General features: G+C 39.8%; 1 protein-coding gene across 1 annotated transcript in view; it reads right to left on the reverse strand.

Moving 5' to 3' along the window:
- Nucleotides 1-24678, reverse strand: part of MTAP (methylthioadenosine phosphorylase) — a 32136-nt gene extending 7458 nt beyond the window's left edge. The window contains exons 1-5 of the mRNA XM_058044432.1: nt 24626-24678; nt 19603-19689; nt 12130-12188; nt 9701-9868; nt 4494-4596 (exon numbers count right to left, since the gene is read on the reverse strand). Of these exons, the coding sequence (XP_057900415.1) occupies nt 4494-4596; nt 9701-9868; nt 12130-12188; nt 19603-19689; nt 24626-24664 (456 nt within the window). The 5' untranslated portion in view covers nt 24665-24678. The remainder of the gene's footprint in view (nt 1-4493; nt 4597-9700; nt 9869-12129; nt 12189-19602; nt 19690-24625) is intronic.
- Between the last annotated feature and the right edge of the window lie 3172 nt (nt 24679-27850).

Here is a 27850-nt window from a genome sequence, read left to right on the forward strand (position 1 = left end):
AACAGGGATTAACTTGAACTCATCTGATTTTATTAGTATCAATTGGATTACTGCTTTCAATGCAGACCAAGAAGACTGGGAAACAGAATTTTTTGCACATTTAGATTGTGCCTACATTGCAGACAGAACCGCAGGTAAAAGCATTCCACTGAGATCTATGTTATCACATGGTGGAGACAGTGAAAACAGTAGTAAGAAATTTATATGTTGAAAGTAAGACTTTACAAGCACATAATTCAAAGAGTACCCGGGGAATTTGTACAGAAATTATTACCACGTTTTCCCCCTCCAGTGGCAGAGCTGCATACTGGACATATAGCATGTAGTCTGTTGGGGGTTAGGTTTCCTTCCTTTTCCTCCTTTTTACTTACACAATTTTCCCCACAAGTTGCTAAGAAACTGTAACGACTGAGTACTTAAGGAAAAAACAGGGTGCTGAAGAAAAACAAAAGAACAGGCTCAGGGGAGTGGGGCAGGTAAAGCAGGGCTGGGGTAGCTGCTAGCTCTCCTGCTCTGCGACTTTACTCTGTAGTTTCAGAGCAGGATGGTCCGAACTGCTGCTTCGGGAAGGCAATTCGCTGCCAGAGCCCAGCTCGGTCCTGCTTCTTCTGCTGTGGGCTCGATGCTCCAGAGAGTCCCGCCGGGCCCCGGGATCGGTGCCACGGGGTTTGTGGACCAAGGCCTCTCCCCCACCCCTGCCCGTGTGGGCCGAGCCGCCATCGCCACAGCGCCCCCTGCAGGCGGGGGGAGGCACCGCCCCCGCCCCGCCCCCGGGAGCAGCAGCGCCCCTGCCGGCCGAGCCCGCAACTGCAGCAGAGGGAAAGCGCCGCGGCCGAGCAGGCCGGGACTGGGCCCTGTTTGTGTTAATGCTGTAGTCATTGTTGTTTGTTCGCTTTATTACACACCAGTAATGAACTGTTATTCCTATTCCCATTTCTTTTTGTCTGAGAGCCCCTTATTCTCAAAACTACAATAATTCAGAGGGAAAGGGTTTACATTCTCCATTCCAAGGGAGGCTCCTGCCTTCCCTAGTAGACATCTGCCTTTCAAAACAAGACAACCTCCCGTCAGCTATTTTAGTTCTAACAAGGCCCTCATATATGGCAGAATAATCATGACTTTCTCTCTTGGTAATCAGCCTGGATAATGCCAGTTGATACAGTTAGAATAAGAGGATACTGGCCTAGATACATGGGACTAGGACGCCAATCACTGTCTGAGCAGGAAAGTGAGAGGAACTATGATGCCATCTATTTAAAATTGCCATCAACAAAAAAAGTAAAAGATAGAAAAGAAAGCAAAAGCACTTCCAAAAATTGTGGTAGGCCAGGAGAGACCTTCATAACACAGCAGCAGTGAAAAAGCTAGTCTGACACCACTAGATGCAACTTAGCATCATGACTGTGGAGCAGCTTCCCCACAAAACATTGTGAGAACCTTCATTCAAAACAAACAGATGCAACAAGCAACAAGAGCTCAAGTGTGTTACATGACCCTGTGGGGTGCCTCGTCCCTGGCAAGTGGATCAGTAGACTGCGTAGAGCAGTGATTTTATGGAGCAGCACAACAAAATAAAGCTGGACCACCTGCATCTGCCACTGCAGATGTGTGTAACAGGCAAGTCTGCACTGTACCTGGGTGGCAACACCTGACACACGTGCAAGTTGGATGAAGTGATTGAGAGCAGTTCTGCTGAGAAGGACTTGAGGGTGATGGCTGATGAAAAACTCAACACGACCCAGCCATGAGCACTCTAGAGACCAGAAAGGCAATAAATCCTGGGTTGCATCCAGAGCAGTGTGGGCAGCAGGGTGATGGAGAGGATTCTGCTCCTCTGCTCTGCTCCAGTAGGTGATCCTGCTGGAACACTGCATCCAGCTCTGGGGTCCTTACTGTAAGAAAGACTTGGAACTGTTTGAACAAATTCAGAGGAGGGTCTCGAAATTGCTAAGAGCAGTGGAACACCTCCCCTATGAAGACAGGCTGAGAAATTTGGGCCTGGAGAAGAGAAGGCTGCGGGGAAACCTCATAGCAACCTTCCAGTATCTGAAGGGTTCTACAGGGAGGTGGAGAGGGACTCCTTGTCAGGAACTGTAGTGATAAGACAAGGATAACACCTACAAGTTGAAAGAGGGGAAATTCAGATTAGATTTCAGGAAGACATTTTTTAATGTGAGAGTGGTGAGACACTGGGACAGGCTGCCCAAGGAGGCTGTGGATGCCGCAACACTGGGAATGTTCAAGGCATGGTTGGATAAGGCCTTGAGAAACTTGTTCTAGTTGAAGGTACCCCTGCACAAGACAGTGGCAGCTGGGGCTACATAATCTTCAAGGTCCTTTACAACCCCTTAATAGTCTGTGAATCATTATGTGCTGTAAGTTGATCTAGTAATAATCATACCTAATATTTAGGTTTATTGATGCTATTAATTCTGAATATATGAATTCTGAATATATTACAAGAATGCTAGTTAATTACATTGTTAATAAACCAACCGACCAACTGACATGACATAACCACAGGTGAGCCACAGTATCTTTCTGAAACTCTTTACGAAGTTCCAACTTTACTGCCTATAGGATGTTGTGCTGAGCCTCAGTTTCTAAAAGCAGCAATACCCAAAATACCCTATATTATTCAAAACTTCTGAGAGAAAAAGGTAAAACTCCATTTAGATTCTCATTTAACTTACAGTGCATAAACCAACTAAACCAGATAATTTTAATGTACTTGCATAAATGCAACATATGAAGGTTTCAGATATTTTGCTGCAAAATTCCTTAAACACATTACATTCACTATTTTGGCTTTTTTATTATTACTGCACTTACCTATGAAATTCCTTTGAACTGGGATAAACTGGGCTGAAATTATCTCAATAATTTGCAGACATAGTTTCAGGAAAAAATTTACATCACTTTTATCTGATATTTTCTAATGAAGTGAAAATACTCCTTCTCAGTCTCACAAAGAGCTCAAACCCACATGTTCTTTAAAGCACCTCTCAGGCTGATTAGAATGTACAAACTAACGAGATAATGATCACATGTGAGACTGGGAAGTACCTAAATGTTTTTTCTCAGTTTGAAAAGGCACATTTCTTTGCTGGCTTTTCAAAAAATGAAAAACCCAAATAACATCTCTAGCTAGTTAACAACTGAAAGAAAACTGCTTCCTGCAGTCTCAGGAAATGTCTTAAGTATGAGTGCTTGCTTTTTTAAAAAAAGGACAATGTGAAGTACTACCAATCACCAAAGTAATAACACTTTTTAATCCATTTCTTAATAAACTCCTTGCATCTGCTGTGACATGACATCATGCTTGCAGTAGAAAGCAACTAAATACCAACTAATCTTTGCTAAGAGCATGTAGCTAGGCTCTTTTTGCAAGAAAAATGCAAAGTATTTTGCATAATTTGCTGCTCATTGAAAGAAGGGCAAAAACATGCACATGTATAATATGCAGTGCTTTGTTTCTTCATGAGACTTAGAATATCTTTAGGTCATTGTAAAACACCTTGATTCCCAAAGTGGATATGTCTAAACCAGCATGGTCAATTAACAAAAAAAGCACATGACACTGAAGAGAATTGGTGACAAAAGCAGAATAGCTCAGTAGTCCAAATGTTTGTACATGCTCTGGTTATTTGTGCCACCTGCTTCACAATTAACTTTGTCTTGATTGCAGACAGCAGGTCTCTTAGATGACCATGACTGACTCTGTAAGTACTCCCGTTCCCCTGAAGAATGTACCTCCTTGCAGCTACTGATCAGAGCATTCCACAACACCACAAAATACGCAGTTCAATCTTCACCTTCCTTTTTCCTCAACTCTAGGAATACACTAAGGTGACATATTTAATCAGACACACTCCTCCCAGAAGTTTATAAAGGTGCTGAAAAACAGAGAAGTGTTTCACACTCTGTAGTCTGAGAAGCCTGAAAAGTGACGCAACTGAGAGCAACAACTAAGAATAAATGGCAAATACAATTTGGCTTGTTTCAATGCTTAACATCCTAAGCCTTGACTCTCCACCACCACCCACCTCTACAATACACAAAAGCTCAAATGCTAATACTGCTATTTTTGTGAATGTGAAAGCACTACTTGTTTAAATATCTGAGTATGTAGAGTGTCATTACCATAGGTTCATCTTTATTCAGAAAAAAATGGAACTAATTTCTAATTCTAACTGCTTTGTTCACTTCATTGCTTTCTTGGCTGGTTACTTGATTAAAATAAAGATCTTTTGTCCTGTTATTAAGATTGTAGGAATATATGTTGCCAACTGACTTAGGAAGACAGACACAAGATCTTTTACTTCCCATACTTTCTAAATGTTACATTCATCCTTAATACCATGATGTATCTGAGAAACAGGATAAAGAGGTGCATATTGCCTCTGTCTTCTAAAAATGCACAATTAGACTAATATATCACAAATAAGTGCCATAAAATAACATTTCTTAACACTATTACAGAATTCACTAACCTCTCTGGTTTTGGTGCAGAAAGGCTCAGCCATTGGAATATGACATACTCCTGGGAGAGTGGAATGCTGCCCATCATATAGAGTACAATGTCTTTTAGTTGTCCTAGAAAAGCAGAAAACTTGCTTAGAGAAAACAAAAAAAGAAAGCAACAAATTGATACAAACCAAAAAACAGCATCCCTGGGAGTGGAAGGAAAAAACAGGATGATATTATGACCACCTGTAATCCTGCTCTGCCTCTGTACAGACCTTTGAGAATCGAGCTGGAGACTAAAAAACTGTTACTCCACTAGTCCATTGTCAATTCATTATGAAAATCTTTTGTTAACCAAGACAGTGAAACTCTGATTTGTTCCTAAATGACACAAACACCCCTATTGTGATGCGATTCTACTGCAAAACAACCAGCTAATTTATTAGTCAGGCATGCAACCTCTGGAAAAACATATTAGTAATCTTTAAGAAAGGGAAGGAATAAAATCTCAACTACCACAAGGCCAGTCAAAATAGAACTTTTTTGTATCATTGCATTCCTACGTCCCAAAGGACAGGAATTTACAGAAACAGCTTCTAGTATGAAGGAAGTATGAATTCAACTACAAAAAACCTTGGAACAGGATGTTCTGAAAACCTCATATTCTCAGATCACACACACCTGCAGTGCCAGCTTCCAAGTACAAGAATCCTTTTTTTCTCTTCTTTCAATGGATTGAAATGGTCAGAAATTAAAATTACCATTCAGCATGCCATTTTGGAACACATGGAACTGCTACCCATTACCACTTTAACCTCAAAAGCACTGCCTCAAGCTAATCCACCCAACTGGATGGTGCAAACCATCTGGAATAATTTTCTCAGACACTCCCTTCTTCCCTACTGTGCTTTACAGCAGAAAATAAAGACAATAGCCAAATTCAATCTGCAGTTGAAATACAAAGTATCTGCTGGTAATACTTTTTATAACAGGTCCCCAGTAAATTCACTAGGAAATATTTAAAAGAAGGTTTTAAATACAATTTATATGTTAAGAGTAGGTTTGGACAAAAAAAATCCATCAAAAATGCATCAATAGGATGCATTAAGAATGCAAAGTACTGCCAATCACCAGTTCTTAAGAATGAGATTATAAAACAAGAAACAGACAAATTAAAAACATCTGGAAAACGTACAGCTGTTAAAATCAGTTGAAACACTAAAATTAATTCTTCCTTTATGGGATTCTGAAACACTGCAAATAGAATATATGCAATTTTCCCCATTTTTCTATTTTGTCTGCTAATTAATTATTCAGAGTTGGAGGAAATGGTAAAAGCCACAATCCATTTCCTGCATTATGGTATTGCAGATGCTGTTAGCCAGGCACTTTCAATCAGAAAAGCCCAAGGAAAGATTTCATATGCAGAAATAGTAATATCTGACTTTCAGATACTCTGTGTTCTTTGAAGAGAACAGCAACATCATTACATGGTTTCATAAAGAAATCCAACTATGTTTAGCATCGTTCATACAAGCTGCACGGGACTAAGCAACAACAATAAGACCTATAAATGCTTTGAGCAATAGACCACATGTGTTCCACTTAGATAATTTCTCTTCTCCATCTGTTGTAGTTTAAACCCACCTGGAAATTAAACCCCATTTAGCCCCTGTACCTGCAGCAACAGTTACACTTTTAATCTGACAATAAGGTGGCTTCTGCTCCTTCATTTTGGTTTTATCACAGTAACACAGGATTTTCTGGCAATTCTGACTGTGACTGATTCTAGGAAGCAAAATACAACCCAAACAAATGAACAAACCAGTCATTTCCATCTGTGACAAAGAGCCCTCTATCATTTCCATCATCAACTTCATTCTTCTTCCAGTAGGGTTGAATTATCAAACTACTGGTAATTAAAAAACAAAATGTAAATTCGGACTGGCATAAGCGCATAAAAAGCAATCTCAGTATGCTCTGCATCTTCAAGGACGCTGAAAGAAAATTTTACAAAAAAATTTAAAGGTGTGACAATGTTGCAGTAATTGTAGTTGTGTTTGTGTCACAGAGAACTGAAACAATAAAACTGGCAGCTGTTACAGGAAGCTATTTTCTGCATCTCCCCAACTGAGTTCAGTCATTCAAGTAAGCAGTTCCTGTCTTGCTCTTCTCTTCCTAGCAAATATCAGAACCAAACAGAAAGTATTCTAAAGCCCTAAATTAGCCTGATGTCATCAGCTGACTAACAGCACTGCAATTAACTAACAGGAGTCAAAGGTGGAAAAAAAATTATCCTATATTTTTAAAGTACCTTTTTAGAGAAGAGAACAACTTTTGCAGCCTATAGTAGCAAGTGGTTATTTTTGGATTTGGAAGCAAGATGTATTTTTGTATTTATTTAATAAAATGTATATTTTATTGTTTAAATACACAAAATATAATAAGTATCAAGGAAGCAGAGACTATATATAGAATCAAACACTAGGTGAGGTAATGGCCTGCAGAATTAGGCTCTCAAAAGTTTGGAAATCTTACACAGTTCTAATTACACCTATCCAGTGTTTCACACTGAAAATCAAATCTGTGCTAGGCAGAAGTTCTACACAACCTCTTATATTGCAATCCTGTCATTAATTTCACGGTGCACATGCCCAAGGAGAGCAAATTACAGTAGCTGCCAACAGTTTTTTGCTGAGTTCTAGCTCTTCTTCAATTTCTATTCACTATTCCTTCTTTTTGCTTCACACCTATAAGGAGAATTGAGAATAGGAATTCTCCCTATTGAGAATATATATATAGAGACAGACACTAAAAGGTACCTGGACACCAGAAGGCACTGTTTTAATGGTGGCCTGAGTAAAGCCTTGCCACCTAGACCATGACTTCCTATGTACTGCCTGGCATGGGTTAAACACTATATAGAAGCCAGAGAAACTTTTAAGAGAAATAACTGTTTCTGCAAATTTAACCAGTACCATCTTTCCAAGACTTTTAACATTGTTTGCATGACCCTGATCTTCCATTAGAAAGTATTTCAGAAAAATTCAGTATTTTCAGACTTTGGTGGACAACTAAAATATTCTGTTCCATGAAAATATCTTCCAATCAGTAGGACTGTTGGCATAGTGACTTATATAATGCAATCACTCTTGGACTTCTGTGAAGGGCTAAATGCAGACCCGATCTGCAAAGACCTGGCAGTCTAACACTCCCTGGCAGAGAACATTATGAGAAAAAGACTTGACACAGAAATTCAGCTGTCAAAAAAGACACATTAATACAATGTATCAGTTTTCTGAATTAAACTGCATTTGGGGATGATTGAAATATTTGTATTACATATAATTTTCCACATAGAAACATTTTCACATGCTTTTCTGAGAAGCTTTCTGGTTTCCTGATACCATTAAACAAGTTGGAACAAGTTTCCACTTGCCCACATCAAAACAGGAACTTACTTGCCCAGACAAAACACTGCTCGTAAATAGGCTACACCATTACGACTGGTGACTATCTGAATAAACTCTAAAAGAAAACAGAACAGCTGAGGGCATAAGTAGCCTCTGGAGGTCCACATAGAATGGGTTGTCCTGGTCCATATCCAGATGGCTTTGAGTATCTCCAAGGACAGAGACTGCCACCTCTCTGGGCAACCTATGCCAGTACTCAGTCACCTTCAGTAAAAAGTGTTCACTGAGGCTCAGAGGGAATCTCCTGTGTTTCAGTCTGTTCCTACTGCCTCTGATCCTGGGTGCTGCTGGACAGAGCTTGGCTTCTTCTATGCACCCTCCCTTCAGGTATTTCTACACATCAATGATATTCACCTTGAGTCTAGTCTTCTCCAGGCTGAACAGTCCCACTTCCTCAGTGGGAAGTTCCACTTCCTCACTTCACTCTCCTCTTAGGAGAGATGCTCCAGTCCTTTAGCATCTTCATAGTCCGCTGTTGGGCTCTCTCTACAATGTCCATGTCCAAATTGCAATGTAGAGCTCATAACTGGATACAGTACTCTAGGTGTGGTTCACCAATGGCAAATAGAGGCTCCTGTCACTTACGCAGGAGTCTGCCAGGTGATAATGCAAAATAACTGGTGCTTGACTCACAATCATTCAAACCATGTCCCCAAGTCTGTTTAACATCTTTCCTACATAAATCAGTACCAATACTAAAAAAAAAAAAAAAATAGTATTGTCAGCTATATATCTCATATTCACCCCAAAATTCACTCTAGTATAACAGGAAGCATTTTATGTGGGGCTTGCCCCTGCAGGCTACTTAGTAATTTAGATACGCTGTACCTAAAACCTACTCTTACAAGAAAAAAAGCATTTCAGTTACGCATGCAAAAAAAAAGTAGGTAAGTGAAAATTTGAATAGCACTGCAGTGCTATCCCCACTGCAGTGGGGAACAATCTAGGTTTACATGTTCAGTTGGCAATTAAATACAGCACCACAAATGCCCAATGAAGCTGCATAAGCCATTTTAAATACTTCAAACCATGTGGAATTACAAAATAAGACTTCAAGATATAATACTCCTCCAAGTATTAAAAGTAAATTTACCTTTAAAATGTGCAACCAGATCTTTGAATTATTGGTGTTGCTAGTGATCTTTAAATGTAATTTTATTTTGCCCCTAGCTTTGCTTGAATTTTTCTAGTCAGTGATCAAGAAGGATAGACCAGCTGGTGTACGGAGACTTTTGGAAACAAATTTACTTCCTTATGTTTCTTAACAAATAAGATATGTAAGCATCTATTCTTGTTTTAAAACAACCTCCTCGTTCTCGCTGTTGTGCTGCATTTATCTCTCTTCTGCAGGACCTCACTATTATGACATATATTTACCTAGCTGACTCCTACTATGCTTTCTTGTACTACTCCATCTCTTTTCAGATTCTTCATAAAGCTTGGAATGGCCTGTGCTTTTATTCATGTTTCTCTCCCACATCTGACAACGGAAGACATCTTTTACTTTTGAACAGTCTTCCCACAGAGCTACACTTTAGCTCATTTATGGCCATTCTTCAAAGCCTAGTACTTCTGCGTCTGTTAGAACAGAACTTCTTATAATCACATTCCCATTTCCTATCATATTTTCTTGAATGAATCTTGCTTTTTGACAGAACAACTGGAGCTATCATCTTATTTTTCAAAAAACCTAATTTAAGATGAACATGTTATTATATGGAGTAACCCCATTTCTCCTCTTTTTCCTCCTTCTTACTCACCTGTCAATGAACTGGTCAATTATGACAAGATCACCAGGTAGTATTTCCTCTCGTAATGAGCCACAGGCAGTAGTCACTAATACATGGGAACAATTTTCTTCTTTCAATGCCCAGATATTGGCACGGTAATTGACGTTTGATGGCATAATTGTATGATGCCTTCCATGTCTGCAAAGATACATGAAGTAAGACAGTAAAATAAATCAGACTCAAATTGCCTTCCTTCTTCCAAGTAAGGAGAATTTCAGGAAACATATTTCCCCTAACAATATTGGAAGCGGAACTGACCATTTCTGCTACTTCTGCTATATTTTGCTTTCCTAAATGTATTGAGCTTCTCCTGGAATTCAATTTAAGAAGCAGTGATATAATTTTCTTTTTATATGCAAAACTTTAAGTTCAAGATTGTAATGAAAATAACCTTAAAAATATAATTCAAATATATTTCAGCAGCCTCAAGAATAAAATGAGCATTATTCTCTGAATCTTCTTTTCTCTGAATTTTCTCTTCAGTTCCATAGATTCTGAAACCCCTTTTCCAAACACTACAGGGAAGATTTATACGCACCTTCACGAATATTCTGCCTGTAAGCATTGCTTGTATTCTCCTACACAAAGAGCAGCACATCACAGAACATTGTGTTCTAATCTGTCATCTTTCCAAAGAAAACAGTAGAATCATCACATTTTTCTCTTTGATCTTTAAGTGATCTGACAGCTTTCATAAATAAAAGTATGACTTCATACCGCTGCAGTATTCTTTTTCACCAAGACAGGAAATACTTGGTCTTATGAGCACAAGCTTTTGTGCTATCACTGTCTTTGCTACAGAAGCACATCATTTACATGATTAAACACATTAGAAAATTATTTTCAACCATGTAAGAGAAAAGAAGGAACTTAATTTCTCAACTGATTTTTTTCAAAGGCTAAAAAGCCCTAAGAATTTGATCATTCAGGAACTACACACAACATGATCAAGCACTGTCAGTCAGGATTCCCGTGTTGTCATTAGCCTTCCTGAGGCCAATGGCACACAGATCTATTGCTTTATTGCAGTTGATGTCATAATCTTCTTATGGAATATACATGCCTTTTCTTTTCCAATCTGGTTCAGAAGCCAAAACACAAAAAAAAAAAAAAAAGTTGCAGGTACCTTAGCCCTAAAGTAAACTCAGGAGTTTTCTATATGAATGGTCAGAAATCCCAGGGAGAAGGTAACCACAGCCAAGTTGTTCAGACATCTGTCATCCAAGGTCTAGCTTGCAACAGTACAGCAACAAGAACTTGACTTTGCAGTTTATTTGAGAAAATGAGAAAAATGTTGTCCAGGTGTAATCAAATACATGAGCAAAGTCCGTGAAAGATAAGAAAAGTAAAACCACAGACAGAAGTGTCACAGAGATGGTTAGCAGTCAGCAGCTTTAATGGAAAAACACTGGAATGAAAAGAATCAGGCCCTGAGTGCACCACTGGGTCCTAAGTGCCCCGGCCAGTCTCAGCCTGGGCCTCCACAGAAACTGCTGATGCCTGTGAGCCTGGCTGCTCCTGCCTCCAAGCTCAGGCCCCAGACCTCACCCCTGCCCTCAGCTATGTCACAGTGTGCCAGTCCCCAGCTCAGTCTGCCCCACAGCCTTCAGACCTATCTGTACTTTGTCTCCAGAGCAGGATGGGCTTTAGACACACACTACAGCCTTGTCTCTTACCTCCTAAGGTTCCTGCCTGGATTCCCTGGATGGATCCTGTGCTTGACTAATAAACTTGACTTGGCCTGCTGAGAGACACTGTCATCAGCACCTGCTCTGACCATTCTGACCAGGTGTGTTAGTATTCTTACATTTAATCCAATAGCATGTTGGTCCCAGACATCCAAAGTTAAACCAGTGGGAAATTTCTACTCACTCATCTGCAGATTCTGCTTCCAGAGTCTCTTCAAGTATAGTAAAAATGTCTGAATAAAAATTATATAGGGAGGGAGAACTGCAGGGGATGCTGTCTCCTAAGCAATAATAGTAACAGCAGGAGGACTCAATAACCTGTGGTACCAGAGACATAGTTAATCTGGAAGCTAACATTTTCTCTATTTCACAAAGGAAATCTGCAAACATAGTGAGCAGATGAACTAATTAGTAAGGTTATCAGCATCACCTATCCCCCATCAGAGCAGGTGGCCCTGAGGCTGCCATTCTTACGGGGATAATACCTCCCACTAGATTTTTTTACCTAACCTAGACAGCATTTTTAATACTCTCAGTCCTTGTAGCATCAAACTTGCTTATGAAAAAACCCAAACTTGTGCTGGACTTTGCCAGCAACAATACAGAGTTAAGATCATGTCAGCATAGAAATTCAGTTCACCTAATGAAAAGAAAAAATTCTGAGAAGACTTTAAGATGTTTAATACAAACACACTTAAAATGCTCATTTACCTTGCCAAGAGCACACAGTCCACATTTTTGATCTTTCCCAAAATCAGAGCATCTGATGGCTGCAAGACAAACACATAAGAATGAGTTACTGTCTGACAATCACATTACAAACCTTTACTACCACCTAAAAATAACCACAATAGTTACAGAAGAAAATACTGGTTACCATTGTACTCTCACATTTTCTTGAGCTCAGCCCTGTATTTTGATATGACTGGTTAGTAAAACAGCCTGGAACAAGAAGATCAAACTTGAAACAGGAAGGATTACTGTCACACAATTACACAAAAATTACACAAATTTTCTGTATTCAGACAAAAATTAACATTGTAACTCTTTAGGGCTTGAAACTGTAATACTTTCTAACATATCAAAAGAGTATTTCAAACACAAAAATAGTAGCATGCACAGGTTACCATCAAATTGGTTAGCATGACTCTCTCTTTCCTGTAAACTTCAGTTTCTTTTTGCTAAATAGGTGCCATTCTCTACTAAAGCCCTCTTCCAACATAAAAACCATTTAATCTGTGCTTTTCCATAACACTCACCATTCTCTTCTCTGTCTCCTTTCTAACTTGGGCTTGCAGTAGGGTGTGAAGAGTTCTGGATTCCTCCAACCCATCCCTCACTCAACTCCACCTTCCTGAAAAACTTGCTCCTCCCTGCTGCTGGGAGTCTTGCTTTTGGGAAATGAAAGGTGATACAACAGAGAAATTCTGGTACATAAGTGGCAGAAGCAGTGTTGTATTTTCTCATCCTAGGGATTTCTCTTACTGCTACCCAACAAGAAAATACAATCTTCCTGACTACCAACCAGCCAGAACAATTGAACATTTTGATTTTAGCTGTCCAGCTGGAACGTGTACCTTGCAACAGAGACGGGTCATCGTGCCCACGAGAGGCATCCTCCAAGTCATCAATCACCATTACAATAAATAATTACAATTAACTGCTCTATGGGCTGCATTCTGCTCCTGGCCTTCAGGGATCTGAAATATGCTATGCCACAGCTTTCCTTTTTGTTAAAACAGCTACTAACAATACCATGGTTTACTTACTGATCACAAGTTTGCAAGTGTCTTGACTCACACATTTGCATTTACAAATGTTCTGCTGCCAGGTATTTGATAGAAAAGAAATAAAATTATAATGCTAGATGCAAGATTTCAATTAGCATTTATTTTACAGCTGTTGATTTTATTATACACTTGAAAATTTGCAGAGGTTGACAGTGAAGTGATATAGGAGTCCCACGTTAAAGATACCCATTTCTAAAAAACCCATAATCTTCTACTTCCTATTGCACTGCTCTTTTTGGTAATTATTAATTTGAAAGCTCTCTAAAGCACCATAACTTACTCAATCACCAAGGTTGAAATTCTGGCAGACACTTATTACTTCTTTTTTAAAAAACTGAATATTCCAGAAAATTTATGCTTAGAACAGTAGTTATTCTGACTTCTTCTTCTTTTTTTTTTTTCCACGTATCCATTTAATATTAAACTATTGATATTTAAGTGCTTAATCTTTACCTCACATACAGTCTTCTCAAACAAACATGGCTTTAAGAGCGAAATTTCACACAGGGCAAAAGCCTTGCTGTCTACTGGCCACAGCAACTTGCATTGCAACATTCCATAACAAGGAAGATCCACAAAAATTAGCACTTGAGATTTTGTTTCATTTACACACATTTGCTGTGTTAAGTAATAAGCATTTATTAAAATTGGGAACTTAAGTCCCCAAAAGACTACAAAAATACTCTTAAAAACTAAAGAGGATTTCCAGCAACAGTTCTTGCCTCCCATTAAAAAGGTCAGCAAACTAAACACTGGGCTCTTTGTTATAAGTAACAGATTAAAATTTATTCCAAGAGGTAGATTTAAATTTATACCCACTTTCAAAACACTTAGGGTAGTTTGATATTCATTCCCATTACAGAACTCCCTTGAATTCTGGCATACATTGATGATGCAAAAAGAACATAACAGCTTTGAAATTCACAGGCTTCAAAATCTAGTTGCTGTAGCCAGCGTTTCCTTCCTTATCTGCTCATATCCTAGCACTTCAAAAGGCTTCAGGATGGTTGTGTAACAGTCTGACTGACATGTTTGCATGGATTTCCACAAAATGCATTCTGCACATTTTCCACATGATTTACTGAGTATCTTTCTGGCACAGCATTTCTAAAAAAATGGAAGAGAAAAAGAAACACTTGGAACAAAGAGAGCACTGCTAAATGATGGATGAACACTTTAAGAAAAGAACTGCAGATACTGCATCATGCTTCATTAAAAGACATTAAAAAAAGATCACAGAATCACAGAATTGTTAGGGTTGGAAAAGACCCATGGAGGTCTGCTAGTCCAGCCTTCCTGCCAAGGCAGCCTCGCCTAGAGCAGGTTACACAGGGATATATCCAGATGCTTTGAGTGTCTCCAGCAAGGAAGGCTCCATGACCTCATTGGCCAGCCTGTTCCAGTGCTCTGCCACCCTCAATGTAAAGAAATTCTTACTCATATTGTGTTTTAGTTTATGGCCATTACTGCTTATCCTGTCACTGAGCACCACTGAAAAGAGTCTGGTATCATCTGCTGGGCACTGACCTTTAAAATATTTATATGTGCTGACAAGATCCCCTCAGCCTTCTCTTCCCTGGACTAAGAGGGCCCAGCTTCTGCAGTCTCTCCCTGTAAGAGACACATTCCAGACCCTGAATCACTTCTATGGCTCTGCCAGACCCTTTCCAATAGCTCCTGGTATTTCTTGCACCGAGGAGCCCAGAACTCAACCCAGCACTCCAGATGTAGCCTCACCAGGGCCAGGTAGAAGGGGAATCACAGCCCTTGACCTGCTGGCCATACTCTAGCTGCTGAACCCCAAGACAGCATTGGCCCTCCTGACTGCAAGGGTGAACTTGTCATCCACCACCCCAGGTTCTTCCCCAAGAGCTGCTTTCCAGCAGGTCAGCCCTCAACTGTGCTGGTACTTGGGGTTATTCCCACCCCAGGTGGGAATTCAACCCCAGATTCAGGATTCTAAACTTGTTCTTGTTAAATTCCATTAGGTATCTCTATGCCCACTTCTCCAGACTAAGGTCACTCTGAGTGGCAGAAAAGTCTTCGGGTGTGTCAGCCATTCCCCCCATTTTGTAACATCTGCAAACTGGCTTAGGGTTCATTCTATCCCTTCATCCATGTTGTTTGTAAAGAGATTGAATAGCTGGACCAACTATCCATACGCGCATAAAGTTACAGAAACAGACATTTCAAACCACGTGTTAACCATGTAACATAGCTAATGTATACTTCCATTCTGCTTTCTTTCTCCCACTACTTCTTTCCAAGTGCTGTACCTCTCTTCTACTATCATGGTCACAGCCAGGAGTGATGATAAAATAGTAAAAAGTTTCAATGGTACAATTTGAAATCAAAGCTCTAATACTGTATTTTTAAAGGATGATTTAATAAAAGGTCCAATAAAAAGTTCTCAAACATTAAAAATTCATAAATGTCTTTAACTACTTCCCTCTTTTCACAAAATATAAGTATGATATACCCTTTGTTCCAAAACAGAAAAGGAAGAATAAAACCCTGGGCAATTAACCTCAAATTACTACAATAACAAATAATCGTAATAAATCCCCTTTGTCTATAGTGTAAATATGCATAAAGTACTGTTCATGTGTTGTCTACAGAATTAATTTTTCCCTTGGTCTCCCTTCTCAGAGGCTAGTTGGAACAGAAAACTGAATACGGAACACTCATGATGAAAAATTATTTCAGAGGTTCTGCAAGCCTCCATTCAACCTGTGAGCTAGTTTAGGTACCACACAATGTACATTGTTTTGGGGAGGTAGAACAAGAGATTAAGTATTATGTTACATGGTCAGGTTTTCCTGATGCATCAGGTTTTCCTGATACAAGCAAAAATCACCCAATTGAAAGGTGGAATGACCCCCTGCTTTGTTTGCCAGATATATTTCTGACCAGAAAAAAACCACAGAGCCCCTAGAATAATTTTCTAGAGTGGGAAGATCTCTTGCCCGCCAGGGAAGGTGATTCAGAATAAAGATCCATCAGCCAGAAAGGAAGAGAATCTAACTGAAAATATATTCTGAACAAAGCTTTTAGGAGCTTCAAAATTCAATGACGAAGATAAAATTGCTTGGAACAGCATCTATTATCCTGTAGGAGAATAATATTTTCCATATCTGGAGATAGAATCTCAAAAAGTTTTGGGATATTTTCCATAGAATACTAAATTTTTGATGCACTGAAAATGGTGGAAGCCAAGGAGAAAAGACAGTTGGAATATTAAGAGCTGTAAGTATACTTAGTTTTTTTAAAAATCTCTTGTTCTGCATTTTCATTATTACTAATGTAACTTGATAGATCACAGACGACCAATGTCAACATACAGAACAGCAAAAAATTGCCATAATAGCTTATTTTAAACCTTTCCATATTTCCCACATTCCCTAATGCTAAATTTTGTAGTTAAATGATTCTTAGGATTCAAGAAGGCCAAAGCAGAAGACAATTCAAGGACTCTCTATAAAGAAAAAGTAAGCTGTTATTCATGTTTTAAAAGAAAAGAAAATAGCATTTTTTCATTACACAAAAATGTATTTTGCTGCTGTCAAATGTCAAAGGTGCCAAGGAACATCTACCCAGAAAGCTTTTCAGTCAAAAATCTTTTGCCACAAGTTTCCTTGCCTAGAAACTTAAGAATTAAAGATTTAAGTGAGGTGGAATTATACACTTTGCATTTTTACATGACAGAAGGAAACAGACATACATTCTAGTAACTATGCCTTGCAATTTCCTCTTGACATTCATTCATTCTCATTCTTCCTAGCTTTGCTCGAACTAAATAGGTTGATGTTTCGTGTCGATTTCTCAGGAAATCAAAGGCCACAAAGTTCTGAAGTTTATTTAAATTAAGCCCTTTACATCTTAAAATTTCAGGTAGATTATGTCTCCACTGATTTCACAGCTCTATGAAAAAGTATCTTGATGGCAGAAAAGCCCCAATTTGGTTTTACTCCAGTAACAATCAAGAACAAAACAAACCTTTAGGAAAAAAATAGTAACAAACTACAAACTTCTAAACTTTTCCAGGCACACTTGGAAAAAAATAAAACTGCCTTCTAGCATTCAGCAATAGCTATTCCCCTCAACTATGTAGCTCTAAAATGAGTGGTAGGTTGTGTAACACCTCCTTCCTGAATACTAAATAGTCTCAGCAGCAAAGTAAGTGAATATTGATCCACCTACTTATAATTAATAATACTAATTGGATTTCAATCAAAATCCATTGCACTTTGTGCAACTGTAACTTGTGGACTAAGCTTTGCACATCTTACATGAAGGCTGATCCATCAGCTGCTGAACTGCAAACTGCATTTAGTCGCTGAAGTTAATGTGATTCTATAGAGGAGGAAATCTACATTAAACAACTATCAGGTCAATGGCCTGATTATCAGAAGTTCAGATCTATAGAAAGAAGGAAGACAGGCCATTACAGGTAAAAAGATAAAAGCTCCCTGTTTGGCTGTGCTGTCCTTCTTCGACTGTGTCCTGACTCCATTTAGGTCAGTTTAACAGTCCCAGTTCAACTCAGGACATTACCTCAAATTCAGGCTTGGATTCATACTATGGTATCTCAGTTCTATTCTCATCCCCCTCACAAAAACAAAAAATATTCACGAGCTCTTATTTTTTAAGTTACATATTTATGCTAAATATGTAACATGCAGGCTCAGACACAGGCAGTCAATTGATCAAGGTCTCTCACAATCCACAATAGGCATCAACATTGTTTTTTTGCTATTTATCTTACATTCTGTGAAGAACACAGAAAAAAAACCCCAAATCACTAGATAAGCTACTTATTAGTTAGAAAAAAAATAGTAAAAAAGCCCTCTGTACTGACCAAAGCTGCACGGCCAATGAAGATTATTTCACTCCTTTGTGCAGGAGCCATCCTGCAAGTATTCCTACTCTTCTCAGGAACACTGAACCCTACTGTAGGCCACTTACTGCACTGCAGAATTTGCATTCCCCAAATCCTGTGACACCCCAATGCTGTGACAGAACAGATCTTCAAATTCCGTGCTGCCACTGTACTCTTAACTCTGATCTGAACAGAACCCTGTGAGGGAGAAGCGTTCCATCTGTCCTAGATAGGAGAGGTTCAGTTTATATCTGCCACAAGCATAGTATTACTTCTGCTTTGTCAGCAGTCTCCAAACACATCCATGCTGTCATGAACATCCATGATTCTCAAGAAACAGGAAATGCAATGGCAACTGGTTTGGTTTAGCCAGTGGATTCTCCTTCAGACCAAAGCTGGCTATTTTTGGAAGCCAGAGTAAAGAAAACAGAGGAGGTAAGTTCCCTTCATTCTACTACAATTTGTTAACTAATTCTGAAAGAGGATAGAAAAGTCAAATGCATTCTTGTGATTATGTTTTCACTTCCTTTAATATACTCCCCTTCCTAATGGTGTGGATACAAACTCCTCTTGCTCTTTATACTCCATTTTAAACCATTTTTGAGTGGAGGCATGGATTTGGTTTTCAATCACACACCATACCACTGAGTTTTCTGGTAAGCTTCCAGTCACAAAATAGCACTTGCTATCAGATACCAGATTTTTTTTGTATGTATACCAGCATACAATGATAGACTGCATAAGATATAATTCCAATGACAATTATAAAGTACCCAGACTCTCCATGTCCTATGACATGATTACCTAAGATTGAATTCTTCCATGAGCTTCATGTGACAACTAGAACATCCCTACCCCTTGACTTCCTGCCTATAAAACTCCCTCATCCTTTGTCTTGCCTGCTTGTACTATAAATGCCTTGTGCCAGGAATTGTCCTTCAAAATGTACCCAGCACTGTGTACAGAGCAACAGCCCCAGCCACCACTCCCTTCTGCTGAGGAAAAGGGCAGAAGCAATGTAAAGGAGAATTGTTTAAGTGTACCAGCCTCACAAACACCGTTTCAGAGCTTAATTTTCAAATGATGTGGGTATAAGCATGATCTTACATTGGCATGTAAGACGTAATTCATTAGTTACAGGGAAAATGGTATCTCATATACCTCAAAGGAGAGTCTTCTGCAATTCAGAAAGGCTCCTGGACCAATCTGATAGATAATACAGGTCATGCACCAGTACAAAATTGAAAGAGAGGGTTTATCCCTTGATTGCAAATTCAGCAGTGAGTTTCTAAATTAATCCAATCTACCAATGAGAAGAGGTACAGTCTCCTTTGCACATAATCTTTGCAATAATACATTGTTTTTGCAAACTAAGAATCCCACAATACATAGCAACTAAAAATAGTTGTGCCACCTCCTTTATACATTCATTTACCACTCTGAAAATTCTTAAAGCATGCAAACATTTGAGAATTGGCAAAAACCTTCAGTAATAAATAAAAAGATTATACAGACCTTGCCATAAGGAGTGTCAACATATTTTTCTGTTCTTCCTTCTAAGATATCCGGATCATCCAGGCCAGTTCCACCAATAATTCCAATCTTACACAGAAAGTACATATTAGTCTTCTTGCAATTCACATTTAAGTACATGCTTGAAAAACTAACCAGGAAGCTACAAAATGTATCTTCTTCGCAGGAGGAGGATAGACAACAGATCAACAAATCATAATATGCTCATCACACTTTTCCAGAATGCAAATCTCAAATACCTGATTTTAAACAACTGTATTTAGCTTGCCAATTTCTTACCCCATGATTCTCCTCTTTAAGTACCAAATTAGAAAAAGCTATGAAAAAAATGCACAAAGATATGCCATTAAACATTTATTTCCAATATATAAAATTAAGACTATTTGGGAATGCCTGTAATGAGTGAGAAATGCACGTAGAAAGCCCATTAAAACAAAGGGTTTTTGTTTATATAGACAAAAAGTCTTACATATAACCACCATACTGAATATCAAGCTCTCATAGTTTTAAGCCCAGCTGGAAGTTAAGCACCACACAGCCACTTGCTCAAACCCCCCTTCTTTCCTCCTGCACTCTGGTGGAACAGGGAGTGGAATCAAAGTAAAACTTGTATGTTGATATAAGAAAAGCTTAATAACTGAAAATAAAGTAAAACATTATAACAAGGGTAAATTATGTAACAATAGTAAAAAAGGGAAAAACTAGCGATGCACAATACAATTGCTCTGCACCCACTGACTAATGCCAGATCCTATTCCCAAATCCGGAATGCTCACCCTCTGGATAACTCCCTCAGTTAATACAGTGGGCATGACATTCCATGGTGTAGAATATCCCTTCAATCAGTTTAGGTCACCTGCCCCAGCTATGCTCCTTCCCAGTTTTGTTTGCGTACCCCCTCCATTCCCTCCCTGGCACAGCATAGGACAGGGAAAAAAGAAGTCCTTGATTTAGGATTAACATGACTCAGCAAAACCCAAAATATCAGTGTGTTATCAACACCAATCTCATTCAGAATCCAAAACAGAGCACTGGAACAGTGACTGAGGGGAAATTTTTACTATAGCCATAACCAGGACACAGGCATTTCTCTATGGTATTACACCTCCAAAAGAAAGAAAACTTTGTGGGGAAAAAAAAATTAGTTTTTTGAGCTGACTCAACAAAATCTAAGTTTTCCCATTTAAAATCCCATTTGTGTTTTTATTTGCCTGTGATTTCAAATTCCAGCTAAGAAAAATGCACCTGATTTTTCTTGTTTCTAGTTCATCATTGAAAAGTAACTTGTTTTTTGTCTCTCAAGGGATAATTAGATTTTCAATCAAGTGAAGATTTTTCTGGAATTCAGAACACTTGTAACTCTTCAGACGGAATTGTTATTGTCAAGCTTTTCGCAACAGAAAGCTTAGCAATGGTACTTAAAAGTTATGTCACCGTGTATCACACATAGAGAAAAAGAGTGCCTCCTTTTTTTTCTTCAGTGTGATCAGTTGTTGCAAAGTTTGTATCACTTTCAAGTTGAATACATATCATGACTGATTTGCTTCAAAATCTGAAACCATGACTGATTTGCTTCAAAATCTGAACCTTTGTGATGTAACTTATTATCCTGACTGAAAACTTCCCAAGTAAAACTTCCAGACTCCAACATACAACCCCTCCTTCCACAACACGCAGAGAGCTGTTTCTTACTCCAGTTTTTTCTTACTTTCACATTCGTAGAGATCCCATCTGTTCAACCAACGTATTAGCTGGCTCATTAAGCACTTCTTTTCAACAATGAGAGGCTCTGTGGTCTTGGTTACGAACACCTCTTTAACAAAGCTTTCCACAGCCGGTGGGGCAAACGCGGATCCGTGAAATGGTTTCAAGCGGCCTCCCCCTTCCTTCTGCTACCCCCCTGTGGAGCACGGGGAGAAGCGCAAAGGGAAACAGCAGCGCCGACCCACACACTCCGACCCGGAATACACACACGAGCTCAAGGGAAGACACAGGAATATTGATGGGTCTGTTCCCGTGTTACTCGTGCTGCTTAGCTAACACAAAGGTTCTGACGTGGATTGCTCATGAAAATCCTGAAAACTACGCACAGTTTAGGATGAATAACAAATTGCCTTAAGAATTGCGAAAGGTCTGCAACAGGAACAACCACAAAACTCAAAATCCAGAAAAGACTGTCCTTAACAATGTTCATGCATATATTCAGTAAACACTGATGATTGCTACATTGCCAGAGGACAGGACCAAAATAGCGCCTTTCTCATTTTTTTTCAATCTAGGGGGGAGGGGAAAAGGTTCCTTCAGTCACTTTACTGGTTTTAGCCGGGTATAACACTAGCGGCCTATGACTTAGGATACAAAAGGGAACTGAACTTTTACCTCTAGCAAAGTGAAAGTTGTTGGGATTGAGGAAAAATGTGCAATGCGGGAGAGAGTAGCTACAGATGCACAACATGAAAGTTACTTTGGAAATGCAGTGCTTTAAGGTTATTATAAACACACAGATCCATGAGTGTACAGAAAGCAGCATGCCTGGCCTGTGGCAGCACAGGCCTGGTGTGGTTGCTCTCACATTTGCTCTCAGGCTCCATAACTCAGGGGCTGCAGCAGCATCAATATGTACTTTGGCTGCACTGTTCGGTTCCTGCCCAGGATTCTACACCAATAGCCCTGCTGTCAGAAATTGCAGGCTGTAACGAGCTTGCAAAACATTCACAGCTCCCACGGTGCAGAGCCCAAAGCACAGATGACCCAGACTATGTTGAGCTTGTTGCGCTTTCTTACCCACTGCAAACTTGTCGCAATGGCAGTCAGGCTACCTGAGGCAACCCTGGCTAGAGAAATGCTGGGCTCACTTATAATTCACTGGAGAGCTACTTCAGTGGAAGGAAAGTTAGGCAGCAGAGATTTCTGAAGTAGCTGCTTCTCCAGCCATGTAAGGTCAACTTGGAGCTAGCAGCTCTAATCCTAAAATTAATTTTACCTGACAATTATTTTTCCTCTAGTTTACATGATCTCCAGAAATACTATTTGTATCTGGGAACTAGACAGAAAAATCTGATTCCATACTAAAGTCTGCTTTCCAAATCTCCTAGTGAATTATCAAAACAAATGCAAATGCTCTAGGGTCAGTGGGAGAAATACCCTACATCCTGGCTCCGGCCAGGATAGGATTAATTTTTGCAGTAGTCTGGGAGGGCCGTGACTAGGACCTGGATGTTATTCTACATGACCTAGTAACATTTTCCAAAAACAGGGGAAGGGGCCTGGGGTCAGGGTAGCATGACAATTGAGTATTTTTGGGCTGTGCATAGTGGTGAGCAGTTGCATATTAGCTGCTCACCTCTCTCAATTATATAGCTGTTATTACTGTTTTTCTTATCTTATTGTTGTTTCTAGTAAATTGTTCTTATCTCAACCCATGATCTGCACCTTTTGTGCCTCCAACCCTCCTCTCGTTCTGCTGCAGGGGATGGGATGATGTGTAGTTTGGAGTGGCTTCAGTGGGAACACTGGATTGGGGAGCATCATGTCTAAACCACAACACCCTGGTGAGGGGTGCTGACTTCTATTCCCAGCTGGCAGCCCAGGAGCTGAACACATGGGAAGGCAGAGAGGATGTGACCAAGGAAGAAGAGTTTCACCTTTCTTCAAAAGCCAGAGAACTGACCGCACACCTAGAAATGACTTCAAGAATGGAAAGATGTAGGACTGTATTCTCCATTCCAGACTTTGCATCCTACAAGGGGACACAAAGGATATAACTTGTAAAATTTTACGGAGCCTGTATCAAAGGCAATCTGGAATTAAATCTCAAGCAAAATGGCATTACAATAGAGCGAATCTCAAACAGTGGGGTGAAGAGCAACAGAAGTGAAACCTAACAAAAAGTTATCACAACAGTAACTACAAAAATCAAACCCATTTCTCATCAAAGTCCAAGAAACAATCACACTAAAGTGTGTATGCCTTTCTTCATGGGGTGTTTGATGAACTTCTCAAAGGTTTAAGTGAAAGGCATGGTGGTATCTCTGTAGTGACTGCCTACACTTGTTCACCTGCGGGTCTTAAACTAGTACATATCATGATCATCTATGGGTCTTTTTGACAACTAACCACACACAAATCCTTCTGTATTCTTCTCTTCCGTTTTGGGGATACTGAGAAAGGGACGAGGATAGCATTACAAATAATTTTGCTTAAAGAAGACAAACATCAAGCTAAGTATAAGTTGTACTTTAGAGAAAAAATCTGTACACTGAAGACGGGTTCTAACTGTTTTCTACATCCAAAAGGACTGGGATTTTTTACTTCATGGCAGAAAAATAACGCACAGTATGTGAAAACTCAAATTTCAGCCTGAGTACCGGCCTGCTCACCCCTGGTGCCATCATCGCTCTAAGCAGCTCTTCAAGCCCACAAGAAATTAGTCTTAAGAGAGGAAGTTTTGCATTGCTTACTTCTACCAAAGCTTAGAGTTCCGTGCACGTATAAAAACAGAGCCCAGAGCTACAGACCCGCCACGATTCCTCTCACTGACAAACCCAACACACCGCACGTGGGTCAGATAACCGGAAAAGGCGATTTCTCCGAATTAAAAAAAAAAAAAGAAAAGAAAAAAAAGAAAAAGAAAAAAAAAAAGTCCCTTCCGGGACGGCTGCGGGCGCCCCTGCACGGGCCTTGGCGAGGGAGCGGCGCCCCCCAGAGCAGCGGCGCCACCGCGCTCCCGGGCCCGCTCCCGACAGGCGGCGCAGCAGGAGGGCGGGAAGCCGGCAGGAAGGGGGGAAAAATGCAGCGGGCAGGAGGGAGAGAAGGAGGAAGGAAGGAAGCAAGCAGAGAAGGCAGCGCCTCTCGGCACGCGGTCGGCAGCGCCGGAAGGGCAGCGGCACGGCTCCCGCCATCTGGCTCCCGCACCCGCCCCGAGACGGCGGCGGGGAGGGTTTGCGGGCGACGATGGACGCCACCCCCTCCCTCCTGAGGCGCCGCTGGGCGGAAGCACGCTTACCTTCACAGGCACGGAGGCGGCAGCGGCGGCGGCGGCCATGCTGGCGGGAGGGCGGGGCGGTGCCGCGGGGGCCGCGCTCAGCCCGCCGGGGAAGGGCGCTGCCCGCCGCTAGGGGGCAGCACCCGCCCGCGCCGCGGGCCCGGCAGCGCCGGGCCGTGAGGGGAGCGGGCGCCCTGCCGTGCCCAACGCCGCAAGCCCGTCGCGCTTGCTCCTTAATCCTTCCCACCTGCAGGCTCCGCGGCGACTCTGGGAGCCCCTGCTGCGTGGAGCCGGAGTGGTGCTACGGGAGGTGTGATGGAAATAGTTTGTCTACCGGAAGGTGCAACTGTGTGCTCAGATTGCCGAGCCCTGGCTCGGTCTCTCTGAAATCGTAATTGTCAGAGGGTTATATTTCAGTCGGATTTCAGTCGGATCACCTTTCCATATTCCCGGAAACAGCGGTTTATTTGACTTCGCCCCCCTCCCCATTCAAATCCTTGGATTTGCCAACAGAGGTGGAGCTAAACTGAGCCACACATGCCTGAAGCAAAAAAACCCCAGCAACATGAAGCGAAAAAGTGCTAATTAGCCTTGGAGTACCAGAACGGCAAAATGAGATCTAAATTCTAAATCTAACCTATATGAAAATTCCTAATTTAGAATGTTTTTAACTAAGTAAAAGAGGTTTGTTTTAAATAAAAAAAATCTAATTAATTTAGAGTTCTAATGTACTCTGAATTAAGAGTTGTCTTTTCAGTATCCAAAAAGATGTCTGAGAACAAACTGGAGCACATTTTGCAAAAAAGAAAAATAGTTCTTTTTGAAGTACAGACACATAGAAAGTTTACACATGTTTAGCTCTCCAAGCTAAACACAAGCTAAACGATGGACATTCTAAACACGGATATTTAGCTCTCCAAGCTAAACAGAGCTTCAAGTGATAGAAAAAGATAGACATTTTATTGTGTATTAATAATTAAGATTTTCCTATCTGTGGTATTTTTCTTGTTGCTACCAGTCCATACATTTAGGAGGAACACTTGTTTTACTGTACCATAATCCTACATTTTCAGACACATCAATAGTTTTTATATATTTGTGCATTTTATTTCTATAGGCATTACAAATTTATATATATTTTTAATAAAATGTATAGCTTTCAAAAAGAGCCACTATCTTGTTAATTGGGAGTACTTGCTTGTAAAAGGGTTTGATATATTTTCTTTGAAGGAACTTTATCGACTGGAGACACCTTGGCCACCAGGCATGCTATTCTCACATGCCACTTAACCTGCCTGTTAAAAAACTGTCACATGTCTGCTAGTAAATGCAGGCTCAGATTCGTCACTGGACATATGTCCTACATTTTAACTGCTATGATCTTGAATAGATCGTATACTGAAAGTATACTGAAAGAAATGGATATTCCAAATAAGGTAGTAGGAGCTAGTGCTGAACTCACACTTCAGCTGGAATGTGCTCTCTGTGCAGCTTTCAACACTTTTGAACACTTTTTTTTTTTTTTTAACACTATTTTTTTAAACACTTTTTTTTTTAAACACTGTCTTCGGTGTGTGCTGGCAATCTCGGTATGCTGCTGGGATGTTTGTTACAAAGGCTGAAACTTTCTTACTGCAGGTCAAAATGTAGAGCATACTTTGGAAAATCAAAGAGAAAGAAGGACATGAGTGATGCCACATATTAACTTCTTCAGTTGAAGTTACAGCTAACTTCTTTTATGGCTTCAGTGTGTAGCCATAATACCACAATAAGACTGAAATTTGCCATGTATTTCTTGTTCTGTTGAAGGCATGTATTCTGCTTTTAATGTACAGAATCTTTTAATGAATAATTCTTGGCAAGTCTTTCTGTTTAATCCTACAATTCTCCTCTGCTGAATTGCTTATAAAAAGCTTGTTACAGGATTACTAGAGATGTTGCAATTTCAGTTCACAATTCCATTTATGGCATTGCAGAAAAGAGCGCCATAAAATAAAGTGATAGCTTTGTATTTTCGCAGAGATTGCATTTTGTACTTCATATTCTAAATGACAAACTGTAAATCCATTTATCTGAATAAAGAGGAACAGTTATATGATGTTTCATTTTTTCAAAAATAAAATAAATGCACAATTATTTGGAATTTCTCTGCTTTGATTTTGCAGTGTTTTTGTTGGCTGTCTCATGGGCAGTGTTTCCTTAGCTGAAGTTAAAATAATGCATAAAAATAATTTAACCATTACACCATTCAAAAAATACAAAAGAACCTTTAGATGAAAATAGATAGTTAATGTATCAGATGAATGCCTTTCAAACTTAAATGTAAAGTAATTTTTCTATGTCTCAAGGGAATTTTTGTGGAGCTCTACATGTAGCCAATTCCCGAAAACTCTGAAAGTCCTTAGAAGTCTGGGAAGACCTGACAATTTAAGTCCTCCACAACTATTCTAACAGTTTTGGTCACAGGGCTGACAGAGTTTGGAAACCTTGATCACATGGACAGAAACATGTTAGTGTAAGAAACACTTTAATTACAAAAATACTATATTATTTAGGTAAATACAGAAAACGGTTTGTGTATAGGAAGATAATTCTTCACAGTACAAACCAAAGCTGAGGAAAGGTCTGTTGCGGGCAATTAGGATGTAGTGACCCTTGAGTTTTAATCCCTCTTCAGACATCAAATACTTTCGTCCATATACGTAATCTAAACTCTGTCCCTTCTGAATCAGAATTGTGATAGTAATCCACATCAACTGTGTTAAACTGTGTTCAGATTAGCTAGAATGTATCTGTGAGAATGCTTTGAAGATGAAAAGCTCTGTATCAAGGTAAAAGGTCTTACTTTTTTTATTACAACAAAAGTTTCTGTAAAGAAATAACAGTGCTGTGTACACATAGCTGAGCTTTGAATTGCTTTTGCTAATGTTACTTCAAAGAAAGAGTATTTGCATGGAAAAAGGGAAAATAAAGCCTCAGTCAAGTCCAGTTTACCTTCTCCATTCATTCTTGCCGATTTCGCTGTCAAGAGTTCCCATTATGCTGTATTGCTTGTTGACTTTGTTGTTTCTGCCCTGAAAGTTCACAGAATGTTTTAAATAGCGATGGAATATTGCACACATTAAAAGACGAGTATTCTGTGTCAGACAAAATTTGACCCAAAAAGGAAGCCCATATTTGCCATTTGCTCATACTGGGAGACTGGCTTTCTCTTTCACATTCCATGTTGCTTTCATCTTTGCTCCT

This window comes from Melospiza georgiana, chromosome Z (genome assembly GCF_028018845.1).
Source record: "Melospiza georgiana isolate bMelGeo1 chromosome Z, bMelGeo1.pri, whole genome shotgun sequence".
NCBI classification, from domain to species: domain Eukaryota; kingdom Metazoa; phylum Chordata; class Aves; order Passeriformes; family Passerellidae; genus Melospiza; species Melospiza georgiana.